Below are 14,588 nucleotides of genomic sequence, written 5' to 3'. Positions count from 1 at the left end.
AAATAAACTTTTTTTAATATTATTTTAAATGATAGCAATTGCTCTTTTTCAAAAGAAAGATAAAATAGAATCAGACCTATCTGCAATCTTATCAGATATAGATTGTGCAAAATTTGAAATTGTTGTATTCACATTTTATTGTTTGCTAACATAATTACCGTACTTGTTTAGTTTTGTATCGTACAATGGAAACAAGTTGTCTGTGACCGTTACATTATAACTTTCATTAGATGATAAACATACAGTAAAATGTGTACATGTGTCTAACTGTAGTTCGATGCTGTTCACGTTTTTCCTCCTTTCTGAATTTTGATAGAATTAATTTGTATTTTCTTGTATGTTTAAGGGTATTTGTAGCATTTAATATCTTATCTTATTTGAAATCAACTCCGTTTATGTTTCTCTCAAATTTAATGCATAAATAAAAGTGTTTATTCTGTTGTTAAAATATTCAATACAAAATTAGATAATGTGGCACTAAAACACAGTAGTACGGTAACATTATACAGTTGAAAATGATGCAGTAGTGACCAAAACCACAAATTCTTAGACCATCTCAAAAATGAAAAATCAGCTATAATTGTTTTTTTTTGTTTGTTTTTTTTTAAACTTTGTTTTACAGTTTTGAGAAATTAAATTGAGTAGAAGAGAAGAACGAAATAAACAAAAAGCAGAATCCAGGTGCAATTATAATGATGATCCATATATAATACAGTGGAGAATGAGAGGGGCACATCCTCCTGTCAATACCCCTAATGGACAAAATAGAAAGAATGTATAAGCTCTGTCTCTATTAGATAAAGAGTACCCAGTCCTTTTTCTCATTATACCATTTCTCAGTAAACGTCACTAAATCGACATTATCAGTTGCCATTATTACCACAAGTTCATGGATCGTAATCCCTAAACTGCGAGCATTTGTAGACATAATTCTAAGCTTCTCAGTTTTTAACACACTTGTTACAGGCACGTTCTGTCCTTATTTGTGAAACCATTGGATTGATATTTTATTACATACCCCTCCCTCCTTCCTAGTTTAAATACTTCCAGGCAAAACCTCTGAACTGCTCGGTGAGAACATTCATTCCCTTTTGAAAAAAGATTCAAAACATCTTTTTTGTATAGTTCATTTCTATTCCACATAGAGCTATTATTAGGAACAAAGCCAAATCCTTGCTCCCAACACCATTCACTGAGGCACAGTCCCTAATACGCATTCACCTATCATTCTGAAAGTTATCCACAGGCAGAACTTCAGAGAATGACTGTGTAGACACAACCTGCCGTATACATTGGGTGAATGAATTGCTTCATGCTAACCATGTTGCCATTTAACATATTGTCAAATTATATTATAATTACACTTTTGCAGATATAAGCAAGTGTAGCACAGAGTCAGTCAGGGCATGCCTATAATAGTGCTGTATTGGACTCAATTGCAAACAAAGCTGTAGCTGAACACTTGAGTATAGGACTGAAATGGATAACAACACCATAGAAACTATGTAGAATTTAATATGTCCAGTTTTGGCACAAAAGCATAATGACTGACAGAACAGATGGCGGTGGGGCTTTCTCACCTTAAAGGACCACTATAGGGTCAGGAACATAAACCTGTGTTCCCGACCCTTTAGTGTTAAAAACACAATTTAGCCCCCTCTGGCCCCCCATTGCCTTCCTAAATATAGTAAAATATTACTTGTATTAAAGTCTGCAGCTTCTGCTTCTGTTTCTAATCTGCCTGCATGCCTGACATCATCAGAAGTGACTCTGTGAGCCAATCACAGTGCTTTCCCATAGGATTGGCTGAGACTGTCTAGGAATAACAGGCATAACAGGGGCAGAGCCAAGCACAATTCAAACAGCATCTCCTCATAGAGATGCATTGAATCAATGCATCTCTATGAGAAACGTTCAGTGTCTGCATGCAGAGGGTGAAGACACTGAATGGCAGTACAGTGTACACCACTGCCCCAGGAAGCACCTGTAGTAGCCATCTGAGGAGTGGCTAATGGAGTTGTCCCTAGGCTGTAATGTAAACACTGAATTTTCTCTGAAAAGACAGTGTTTACTGCAAAAAGCCTTAAGGGAATGATTCTACTCACCAAAACAAATACAATGAGCTGTAGTTGTTCTGGTGACAATAGTGTCCCTTTAAATCACTGCGAATAGATCTTCACAACACAGCTATGTGCCTCGGGGGCTGAGCCTTTGATGATATAAAAACCAGTACGAGGTTGATTGTTGTGAAAACATCACCATAGCTTATATAATTTTTAGAGTGTGGTTAAAGGGCCACTCATCACTTATAAACTAATGGGTGAGGAGTATCCCATTTTAATTCCCATTTATAAAACTACACATTTTCTATGAGTTTGACAGCCAGGCGGCTTCCTTCCTCCTTCCGTAAGCTCCCATGAGTGCGCCTGTCTCCTATACCATGGAACTGCAAATGTTAGCCCAAAAAAGCCAAACTACAAGAATAGTTAAATATGATGATCTTATTTTATTATTTCAGCTATTTTGCCCTAAACGTTTGCATCCCCTGATCAATTTGTGGTTTTGTATATAACTCTGTATAAAACTCAAAGATCAGTCAAGTAAAGTAATTACTATGTAGGGTTAAGTGTATGTATAATTTATGCTATGATTTCCTCTAATGCTGCAAAAAAACATTGCATCTGTAGGTCCTCCCTAGTTTCCTGTATTTAGGTTTCCAATGATCTAGAGCAGTGGTTCTCAAACCAGTCCTCATGGCCCATCAACAGTCCAGGATTTATGTATTTCCCTGTTTTATTCCAATGGAGATACTAACAAAACCTGGACTGTTGGTGGGTTTTGAGAACCACTGATATAGAGCATGGGCAACCTTTGGCACTCCAAATGTTGTGGACTACATCTCTCTTGATTCTTTGCCAGCATTATGGCGGCAATAGCATTATGGCAGACGTATTCCACAACATCTGGAGGTTGCCTACCACTGATTTAGAGGGTAACAAAAAGTGACAGGGGGCATCCTTGTCTGGTTCCATACTAAATTGCTGAAGGGAGTGTATGTATATTCATGGAAAAACAAGCCCCATGTTGACTATGATTATCTTTGTATGCTTGCTTACTCAATAAAGAAGCCAACCTTGCCCAGATATATTAAGAAAATATGTGTCAGGATCGGGTCAGGGATCCAACACGCAGAGTACAAAGAGTAGCAGATACGTATACCGGTCCTTAGAATGGCCGGACTTAACGTAAAACTACAATAGAATGGTCAGGGACAAGCCGAGGTCGAGGGAACGAGAAGACAGGTAAGCGAGAGACAAGCCGGGTCAAGGATAACAGAAAGACAGAAGAGTAAATACCAAAACCGGGTCAGAACCAAAAGGCAAGAGAACATCAGAGCACTGTGTGACTAGGCAGACTAGAACCACGACAGGGCAATGAGTAAATGGGAGAGCCACTGTTAAGTATGCTGGTTAGGGAGAGAAGACACGCCTCCGGCGAGTCCTGATTCATCTCCACAGATTTGAGTGACAGGGCGTTCCGGGTTGGCGTCATGACGTCGGCCTCTGGGCCTCCTGCTATAAAAGGAAGTAGCTCCCTCGCGGCCGGCGTTAGCGAGACCGGGTGAACCGCGAGGAACCGAGGAGACATGCCGTCCGGACGGATAAACTTCTAAGTCTCTACCTCTCTCAGAGGTAGAGGCTTCAGGTACCCTGACAATATGTTGGTATAGCTCTGAGCTAAAGTTATATCTTCATCATGAACATTGTGCGACAGCCAGGAACAGCATGTATTTATTTTTCTTATGAGCTGTGAGCTTTTTTCTGGCTGCCTGGTGAGTTTTTCTGTATTTACACTTCATCATTGTGTGGGTGTTCCAAGGCAGAATCATTTACCGTATTTATTGGCGTATAACAGGCACTTTTTCTCCCTGAAAATAGGGGGCAAATGATGTGTGCGTGTTATACGCCGATATACATATTTTTCGCTCCATCAGACGCACTTTTTTTCCCCTCAAACGTGAGGGGAAATGTCTGTGCATCTTATGGAGAGAATGTGATGGTTTACTTACCTGTCTTGAAGCGTGGGCCGGTGTTCAGCACGCACCGCGGTACTGGAACTTCAATTTCAGGTTCCGGTTTCCGGCGGGACTGAAAGGAAGTGCGCACTCAGTGTGCACACTTCCTTTCAGTCCCTGCGGAAACCGGAACCTGAAATTTAAGTTCCTGTACCGCGGTGCGCGCTGTGAAGCCGGCCCACGCTTCAAGACAGGTAAGTAATTATGGGACAATGGAGGGAAAGTGCACTATGGGACAAGGGGAGGGGGGGAGAACACTATAGGATGAGGGGGTGGAAAATACTATGGAAAGGGGGGGGGGACACTATATGGGATGAGGGTGGGGGAACACTATGGGAGGGGGGGAAATTTCCTTCTTAAAATGAGGTGCGTGTTATACGGTATTTCATTTTGTAACAATGTGCTATTCCCTTAAAACATAATGTATCTTTAAACATTTTAATGCTTCGTGTGATCCCTGGATGGAGTCGCTGTGTGTCTGGTTAATTAGTGTAAAACTATATTACAAACTTATATTGTTTAATTGTTCTTCACACATGCAACCCTTTACACCAAGCATTTCAAACTCGCTGCCCACCAGGACCATCTTTGCGGCCTGGCGAGCCGCGATTACATGCTGGTATTATAGCAGAATAGGCTTTCCCCACATTGCAGGTGCCTACTCTGCTACAACTTATCCGGCCGGGGAGGAGGGCCAGTGAGGGAGCTCAGTGTTCCTGCTCCTCATTGCTCCCTCGCGCGCGCCATCTGTAGTGAAGCCGAGCGCCGGAATATGACGTCATATTCTGGCATCACTAAACTGCGCAAGGGAGCAGTGAGGAGCAGGAAGGACCCCAGGGAGATGCCCCACATCGTCTCCATAAGGTAGGGAACAATAGAGAAAAGTATGTGTGTGCAAAAATGTGTGAGTGTCTGTCAGTGAGTGTGTGTGTCTGTCAGTGAGTGTCTGTCATTGAGTGTGTGTGTGTGTCTGTCAGTGAGTGAGTGTGTGTGTGTGTGTGTCTGTCAGTGAGTGTGTGTGTGTGTGTCTGTGAGAATGTGTGTGTCTCTGTCAGTGTGTATGTGTGTGTGTCTGAGTATGTGTCTGTCAGTTTGTGTGTGTGTCTGTGAGTATGTATGTGTGTGTCTGTCTGTGAGCATGTGTGTGTGTCTGACTTTGAGAGTGTGTGTGTCTGCCTGCAAGTTTATGTGTGTCTGTCAGTGTGTTTGTGTGTGTGTGTGTGTGTGTGTCTGTGTCAGTGGGAGGATCAGATTTGGCACAGGGTAGTAGAGGGGGTGCTGTGGTTTAGTAGAGGGGGATGCAGTTTTTTTTTATATACTGTACTTTTTAAAATAAACCTACGTTTCTGTGAAAATGTAAGGTTTTTTGTTTTTTTTTGTTTTTTTTTTGCGGCCCACATAAACTTAAACCTTGTTTATGTGGCCCGTGCCAGACTTTGAGTTTGACATGCTTGTTTTACACCATGAATTTCAGATGCTTGAGATTGATACAATGAACAAATGCTGTCTTTTTATTGTACCATTGATGCGCAAACGTATATAAACACACTTTTAATACATGTATCTAAAATTGAAAATTATATTTGGTGACCGTGATAAATGTAAATTACTTTGTGTAACCATGGCATATAACATTAAATAATATTATTCAAATCAAATGCAGGATTTAGAAATAATTTTTTTAAAAATATGAAATTAATAGTAATTAACAATCAACAAACGGGATGCAAAACATTTTGATGGTTGATTAAAGAAACGGTATAGTTAAAAAAAAAAAAAAAAACTTTTTTTTTTTTTTTTTTAAATCCAGAATGTTATTTTGATCATTTAGATTTCACATCATTCTCTTTAATTACAATTTTAAATCAATTTAAAATATCCCTTTACTTAATTTTATTCCGTGAGTCTCCTCACTTAAAGTTAATCCTCCTCCTGTGACGTCATCAAGCGTGGGATGACATTTTTCCAATCAAATGCTTATAATAGAGGAGCATTGTCGACATAAGGCTTATGCATGGCAATCTGACAGTGACATGCTTCTGAATCCATTGCTTCTCTTTGAGCTGCATTTAACACTAAACTGAGCATGCGCTGGCTGCTTTTGGAAGCAAAGAACCTATTAATTGTTATAAGTCTGCATGCTAGATGATGACACCAAACATGAAGAATGTGAAAACGTGCATTCAAGTCTATTTTCTGTCAGTATGAGTTGTGGTTTAAGGGCCACTCATCACACATAAACTGATGGGTAAGGTTTATCCCATTTTAATTCCCGTTTATAAACTACAGGTTTTCTATGAGCTTGACAGCCAGGGATGTTTTCTTCCTACTTCCATGAGCTCCCCTGAGCGCACCTGTCTCCTTTAAAATTCCTCCTCACAGACCTCACATCAGACAAGCATTCTTACAAAACGCTGTCGAAGTGCGTGTAACCGCACAGAGAGACAGATTCAGAGGCTTCTCAATGTGCTCTTTTAAGATATGCCCCCCCCCCCCCCACCCAGCCCCCTCCAATGAATACTTGCGTGAAAAATTCATTTATTTTTTCTATTGGAGTATATTTAGTAAATTATGATTTCCCCCCATACAGTGTTAATGTATGTTCTGAGTGGAGTGTTCCTTTAAGTGATGCAGTGGTTTTGGTGCTTAGAGAATACCTTTAACCACTTAAGGACCAAACTTCTGGAATAAAAGGGAATCATGACATGTCACACATGTCATGTGTCCTGAAGGGGTTAAATTACAACTTGGTATAGGTCAAGGGTAGGCAGCCTTCAGCTCTCCAAATGTTGTGGACTACATCTCCCTTCATGCCTTGCCTGCATTGTTGCTGTAAGAGCATTAGGGAGATGTAGTCCACAAAATCTACAGTGCCGAAGATTTCCTACCCCTGTTCCTCCTATGTTACCCCCACCCACTCAGTACCCTCCCCATGTTACAACCATCCACCCAGTCCCCTCTCCATGTTACACCCACCTTGTCCCCTCCCCATGTTACTCCCATCTAATTCCCATCCCATGTTTCTCCAACATGCCCAATTATCTCCCCATGTTACTTCCACATATCCAATCTTCTCCCCATGTAATTTCCACCCACTAATCCCTCCCCCATTTTACTCTCATTCACCCAATCCTCTCCCCAAGTTACTCAAACTCAGTCCCCCCAAGTTAATCTCACCCACCCTGGTCCTCCCCCTAATTACTCCCACCAACCCAGTTCCCTCCGCAAGTTACTCCCACCCATCGAGTTCCCTCCGCATGTTACTCCCACCCAACCAGTCCCCTTCCCATGTTACTCACACCCACCCAGTCCCTTCCCCATGTTACTCACACCCACCCAGTCCCCTCCCCATGTTACTCCCACCCAATCACCTCCTCATGTTACGATAATCCACCCACCCACCCAATCACCTCCCCACCCACCCAATCTCCTTCCCATGTTACTGCCACCCAATCTCCTCCCCATGTTACTCCTACTCACCCAGTCCCCTCCCCATGTTACTCCTACTCACCCAGTCCCCTCCCCATGTTACTTCTACCCACCCAGTCCCCACCCTATGTTACTCCCACCCAATCCCCACCCCATGTTATTCCTACCCACCCAGTCCCCTCTCCATGTTACTCCCACCACCCAGTCCCCTCTCCATGTTACCCCCACCCACCCAGTCCCCTCTCCATGTTACTCCCACCCACCCAGTCCCCTCTCCATGTTATTCCCACCCACCCAGTCCCCTCTCCATGTTACTCCCACCCACCCAGTCCCCTCTCCATGTTACTCCCACCCACCCAGTCCCCTCTCCATGTTACTCCCACCCACCCAGTCCCCTCTCCATGTTAATCCCACCCACCCAGTCCCCTCTCCATGTTACTCCCACCCACCCAGTCCCCTCTCCATGTTACTCCCAACCACCAAGTCCCCTTCCCATGTTACTCCAACCCAATCCCTTCCCATGTTACTCCAACCCAATCCCTTCCCATGTTACTTCCACCCAATCCCCTCCCCATGTTACTCCCACCTGCTCAATCCCCTCCCCGTGTTACTCCCACCCACCCAATCCCTCCCCATGTTACTCCCACCCACCCAATCCCTCCCCATGTTACTCCCACCCACCCAATCCCTCCCCATGCTACTCCCACCCACCCAATCCCTCCCCATGTTACTCCCACCCACCCAATCCCCTCCCCATGTATCTCCCACACAGCCAGTCCCCTCCCCATGTATCTCCCACACAGCCAGTCCCCTCCCCATGTAAAACCCACCTAGTCCCCTCCCCATATTACTCCCACATTTCCAATTTTCCCATTCTACTCCCAGCCACTAAATCCCCTCCCCATGTTACCCACACCCACCCAATCCCCTCCCCATGTTACCCACACCGACCCAATCCCCTCTCCATGTTACACCCACCCAATCCCCACCCCATGTTACCCACACCCGCCCAAACCCCTCCCCATGTTACCCACACCCGCCCAAACCCCTCCCCATGTTACCCACACCCGCCCAATACTCTCCCCATGTTCCCATCACTTGTTACTTACCTCCAATTCCCATAATTTCCCATCACTTATCACTTACCTCCAATTCCCATCCAATCCTTTACTCATATCACACCTACCCACACAATCCCCTCCTCCCTATCATTCGACAACATGTTCACGTATTGCACTTCAACCTACAGAAATGTTTGAAGAAAATCATGAAGTAAAACATTTTTTGTATATTTTCCCATAGTGTACTAACATTCTAACATTCATGCACGTGTAGAAGAATGCACTTTTAAAATAACAATTTAACTTTATTTTAGCTGTTCCTTGTATTAAATAAAGATTCCATCATGATAGTGTAAATGGACTTTATTTTGGCAGATACATGGTGTTTTACAATTATTCACACCTCATAATTCTTCAGAGTGAAGGTGCACAATGATGCTTCCCATCAAACCCAAATTGGCTGTGACTAGACCTTTTGGCAACAAAGGTCTCTCTTTAACTGCAGTCCTTCGTCTTTTGTTTTAATTTTACATTGCAACAAAGGTCTCTCGGTATGGTATTTGCAAAGTGACTGCAAGTGACTTGAGAAAGCACAACGCAAATATATACCGTAGATGTATATTTTTATTATTTTTTTAAATGTATTTATTTTACTAGTTTTTATTAGTGTCCACTTTGAATAATAAATAATTTTGCTGATTTAACCAGCATAAATTTAGTGGACACTTGCTAGAACTAGGTTTATGTCACATTTGACTATGGTTTATGTTCTATAGTCTTCTTGAAATATTTAAAAATAGTAAACCTGTTACAATGTAAATACAAAACATTAGGAACAGTTAAATGCAAAGAATCCTGGAGATTGTGCATAAAGAAGATTTAAATGTAACCTTCCTATTGAGCGAGTCACTCCCCCAAAGTAGCTGCTATTTGAAGCTGCTTCAATAATTTAGCCCATCTTTTAATAATGATATGCAGGGAGAGGGACTGAGATGACAGAGAGTGCGATTCTGCCTCCTCAACTCCCCCTCCTGCATAACGTTATCAGGAAACGGGGTGAAGTGGCTGTGTAAAGCAGTTGCTAAGTTGGAGTGTGACTTTCACCAATCTGGGACATACATACATGTCCCAGTGTTCTGTAAAAAGAACTGGAACTCCAACTACAGGCATGATCCTAACTCTAAAAAAGTTGTATAATATGCTTGTATTTAAAAAAACAGTGCCATCTTGGTCTTATGGTTTATTATGGTTGTCTTCAGAACCCTTTGATCACTGTAATATCCCATTATACACAGTTTATCAATTATGTATGGTGTGTGTAAAATATGATGAAAGATTAAATTATATATCAGCACTGTCACCGTATTGGGGCACTTTGCTGAATTTGCAAAGTACCCCGATGGTGACATCGCCACTGGTGCTATGGTGGCCAGGTAAAGGTAAGATTACTTACCTGGACCTGTCCCTTGCAGGCATCGCCATCTTGATATTTTGATACTATCTTTATGAAATACAAATTTTTCATATGGGGGTGGAAGTGACAGTGCCCCATTAAACTGAATCGTTGACAACTAAAAGTTAAGCTTTATGTGTTAAAGACCCAGGAGTGCTGACCGTTCCTTTGGTGATGTGATATAGATAGATGTGCTATTATCTGTATAGAAATGAATAGGCTCCTCTGGGACTCTACCTGAGAAGTTTAAAAGAACTGCTAACAATAAACATGCATTATCTAGGAGACGTATGAATGCACTCACACAACTTTGGATGAGATTCATATTAAGGTGAAAGGGGAACTGTTGCTTCTGTGGATTTTTATACCATTGAATAAAATGTCGAAAACCACCTATAACGTAATGTTCCTTTTTTTTTTTTTTTTTTTGTGAAGGTTTAACAAAGGACATTGTAATCCAGCTCAGCGAGGGCAAACATTGCAGATGAGGAAGATAATTGTTTTTTTTATTATTTATTTATTTATATTGTGTCCTCTTCTCTGTGTGCTTTCTCTATACTGGCTGACCAGATGCAAAGGATAAAGCTTATTACAATGATTGACAGAGAGCTTAGATGGAGGCAGCCAACTACAGGATAAAGAGGCAGTTTTATCTAGATATCATTTTATATTTCAGTACTCACACATATATGAGATATATGGATAATAAATAATAATAAAATTCCTGGTAGGTGACCGCTCCCATTACATTGTAGAATACAATATGTCATCACCATTTAGATCCCAGTGTGCCTGGGTCAAAAATTGAATTGGGTTAACATGTTAAAATGTTATTCTGCACAATTTAAAGTACATTCCAGCTCAATTCAAAGACATATGAGTGTATTCCTGTATTTCTATGAACATGTATATAAAAAAAGAACATGTTCATTGGTTTCTTATCTGATATATATCATTAGATTTTAGCATTTCAGTTCGTATATTTTACGGTGTTTCTCTGTGTTTAATAAAGACAATTTTGTTTTATTTGAGGAAAACTGATTTATTTCGTCAATTTCACTAACATGGGAAAAGGTAAATTAAATTCTAAGAATTAATTTAAATTGCTGCTATTTTATTTTCTGAAATTGCTTTTTCATATGCAATCAATCTTTTCCCCCTGCAATACAAAATATGTTTTAAAAAAAATGATTACATTATAATGTTTCATAAATACGAATTAAACAGTTACAGGAAAAATTCTGTTAAAATATATATTGTTACATTTCATCACTCTGTAACCTGTTTTGGTGTTTCCCATTAGATTTAATATTAAATTATGCCACAGAACTTCAGAATTATATACAATCTTCCCACTTTTATTTACCGAGACCGTCTAAGCACCAAAATCACTTCATCTTGACGAAGGGATTTTGGTGTATAGTTGCTGTCCTTTAAACCCATCATTAAAAAAAATAAAAAAGTACAGTTTCTTATAAACTGCACTGTGTTCTACTTGCAATTCACATGACTGTAGTGACTGCCATTCAGGTAACCACTACGGACTTCAGGGTAAAATAGTTTCAGTAATTGAATTTCTTTTATGTTCAGTCTCTGCATTGAAAGTATGCTGATGCTGAATACTGGGTGAGTGCAATGCTTCTCATCATTGTATTTGGAGGATCACAACAGTATCTGCATATCGCAATGTCAATGCAATGCTTCTCTGAGAAGCATTTAATTGGTCAAAAGTTATCATGCTGATTGGCTTTCTTGAGTTATAATCAGGCTGCTATAAACAATCTGTCTCAGAGCTAAAACAAATGAACGTTTTTATTTATTTATCGAAATTTAATGCGGTGGACTGTGAAGAAATGTTGATTTATCACATAGAATGTTCTTCAAACTTCGTGTTGCCTGCTTTTTTCACGTTGCGATTCACATATTTTTTTTATTTTTGGTTCACAGGGTAATCCAGTAAAGAAAGAAGATATATTTGTTGCCATCAAAACTTGCCAAAAGTTTCACAAAGACAGAAGTAAGTCTCCTTGTCTACCACTCTAGTCTAATCATACAGCTGAAAAGTAAATAGCGTTAATGAAATAGTAGGTATCTGGCAGTGGTTGTAGTGCTGTTAGTAGCCGATGCTATGATTTCTAATTAAGTTTACCTTTTTTTCGTTTTTTATTTACCTGGGCTCTCACAGCGTTTCTTATGCGCTGAGAACTACGATTTAAGCTTTTAGGGATTACGTTAGGCTGCCATGAAGCAGCAGTGAGCTGTTGTGGGCTAGACAGTCAATCTAGGGCGTACTAGGATCTCTTTTAACGTTGGGATACATTCTCCTCCACAAGGATAGGTTTACTATTGTTTTGGTAATTCTATTTATTGATTATATTATTGATTGTGCTACTCCCACTGTGGTTAAATCTAATAGGGGTTTCTTCACCCTTTATCTTTGTTGGCAATAAGGGTGCAACTTTGATTTAATATTCTATATTTAAACTCCCCCCTTCTTTCCATTTTATAGGGAGGTACTCCTTTCTCCTAGACATTTTAGGACTTAGTTCAGACGCCCCTGTCTATAATTCTAGTTTTGCCGTTTTTTGTTTTTTTACTGTCGGCACTACAACCACTGCCAGATACCTACTATCCCATTAACGCTATTTTATTTTCAACTGTATGATTAGACTAGACCGTCTTGTCACTTTTATACTGAGACTATTCAGGTGATTCTACTTTGATCGTTTAAGGCAAATATTACTTATTCACCTTTATCTTATACTCCGCAAAGTGACCCTGTAGGTTTAGCCTGCCCAGGCTTTTACTGGTGTTGGTATTTACTTTATCACTATTTACACACACTGTTTTGGTGTATTTAGTATTTTTTCTAATAAAGGTTTATTTACCCTATTTATGTGACGCTTTATATTAGGAGGTATATTTAAGTGGGTTGGACTTTTCACCTGCTTCGTGTAGGTGAATTCTCTACCTCATTTTCTCTGTTCTTTTGCTTTAAGTCTCTGGGGCTAAGCCCCCTATACCTCCTGTAACCTACTTTGGGGCAGTGGTGGTGGTTTTCCACTACCTAACCCCTCTCTTCTCTTCTTCCATTTATAATGCAAAATCATTTTAAAAGTTTATCTAAAAATATTAAATAATTGAGTGACCCAGTGACCCATTTTTCAATTGGCCACATGTTTTTAGGATGTTGCTCTAAACATTTGAGGTCAACACAAATGCATGCATCCACTGTGACCCCAACCTAGATGGAGACAGAAGCAGGTTTCCCAGTTACTCAAAATTTCCTTTAGCCATTGGCAAGTGAAAATACAACCCTGACTCTTGGAAATTTGCCCCTAGTGAGTATGCTCTGGCTTCCAATGGCAAGTAGGTTGAAGGGCTGGTTAGGGTCTTTTAAGCTTTGTTAGTGATTATATCTTTTAATTTATACTACATTAGCTTATGATTAAATACAATTATAGGTTTACCTTGCACGTAGTTCCTTGTTAATTATTAGTAACATTTTACTTCAAGAGGTATAGGCTATTTTTTTGTATTACTAATATATTTTTTTATATTTTTTGTTTTGTTTTTGTTGTTTTGCAGTACCTGTTGTAAAGAAAACCTGGGAGAGAGATGCAGTTCATTTTGAATATTATAGTGATCAAGAAGACAATACAATCCCTACTACAGATTTAGGAATACCCAATGTGGAAAGAGGTAAATTTACGGATTAAAATTATATTGTTTAAATGTCTTTAAGACTACACTAACGTTCTAAAATGAAGTGTGTGTTGTGCCAAAACGGTTTCACTTTCAATCATATGTAACTTACTTTAGATTTTTTTTTTGTCTCTTGCTCTGTAAATTTCACTTTATTCACACATGAGTGTCCTGCAAGGTCTACCAAGCTATTAACAGTTCTGGAGATAGTAAATTCTAAATTAAACAGACTGTGTAATAAAAGTGTAAACATTAGATCTCACTTTAGAGGAAGCTGTGCACATTACTTGCAGAGAGGTGTGACTAGGGCGTGACTAGAAATTTAATGAATGTGATTCACATACCGTATTTATCGGCGTATAACACGCACTTTTTCTCCCTGAAATTAGGGGGAAAATCATGGGTGCGTGTTATACGCCGATATCCCATATTTACTTACCTGTCTTGAAGCGTGGGCCGGCTTCACAGCGCACACCGCGGTACTGGAACTTAAATTTCAGGTTCCGGTTTCCGGCGGGACTGAAAGGAAGTGTGCACACTATTGTGTGCACACTTCCTTTCAGTCCCGCCGGAAACCGGAACCTGAAATTGAAATTCCAGTACCGCGGTGCGCTGTGAAGCCGGCCCACGCTTCAAGACAGGTAAGTAATTATGGGACAAGAGGGAAAGCTCACTAGGGGACATTATGGGAGGGGGGGGACACACTATGGGGGTGGAGAATACTATGGAAAGGGGGGGGACACTATGGGAGGGGGTGGAGAATACTATGGGAGGGGGTGGAGAATACTATGGGGAGGGGGTGGAGAATACTATGGGAGGGGGGTGGAGAATACTATGGGGGGGAAGAATACTATGGGGAGGGGGA

General features: G+C 40.6%; 1 protein-coding gene across 1 annotated transcript in view; it reads left to right on the top strand.

The window, feature by feature from the left end:
- The window catches only part of B3GLCT (beta 3-glucosyltransferase), a 366,333-nt gene that overhangs the window by 312,605 nt on the left and 39,140 nt on the right, over window positions 1-14,588 (top strand). Inside the window, exons 10-11 of the mRNA XM_063429471.1 lie at window positions 11,966-12,035; window positions 13,607-13,720. Of these exons, the coding sequence (XP_063285541.1) occupies window positions 11,966-12,035; window positions 13,607-13,720 (184 nt within the window). The remainder of the gene's footprint in view (window positions 1-11,965; window positions 12,036-13,606; window positions 13,721-14,588) is intronic.

This window comes from Pelobates fuscus, chromosome 1, assembly GCF_036172605.1.
Source record: "Pelobates fuscus isolate aPelFus1 chromosome 1, aPelFus1.pri, whole genome shotgun sequence".
Classification (NCBI taxonomy): domain Eukaryota; kingdom Metazoa; phylum Chordata; class Amphibia; order Anura; family Pelobatidae; genus Pelobates; species Pelobates fuscus.
This window is presented reverse-complemented; position numbering and strand designations above follow the sequence as displayed.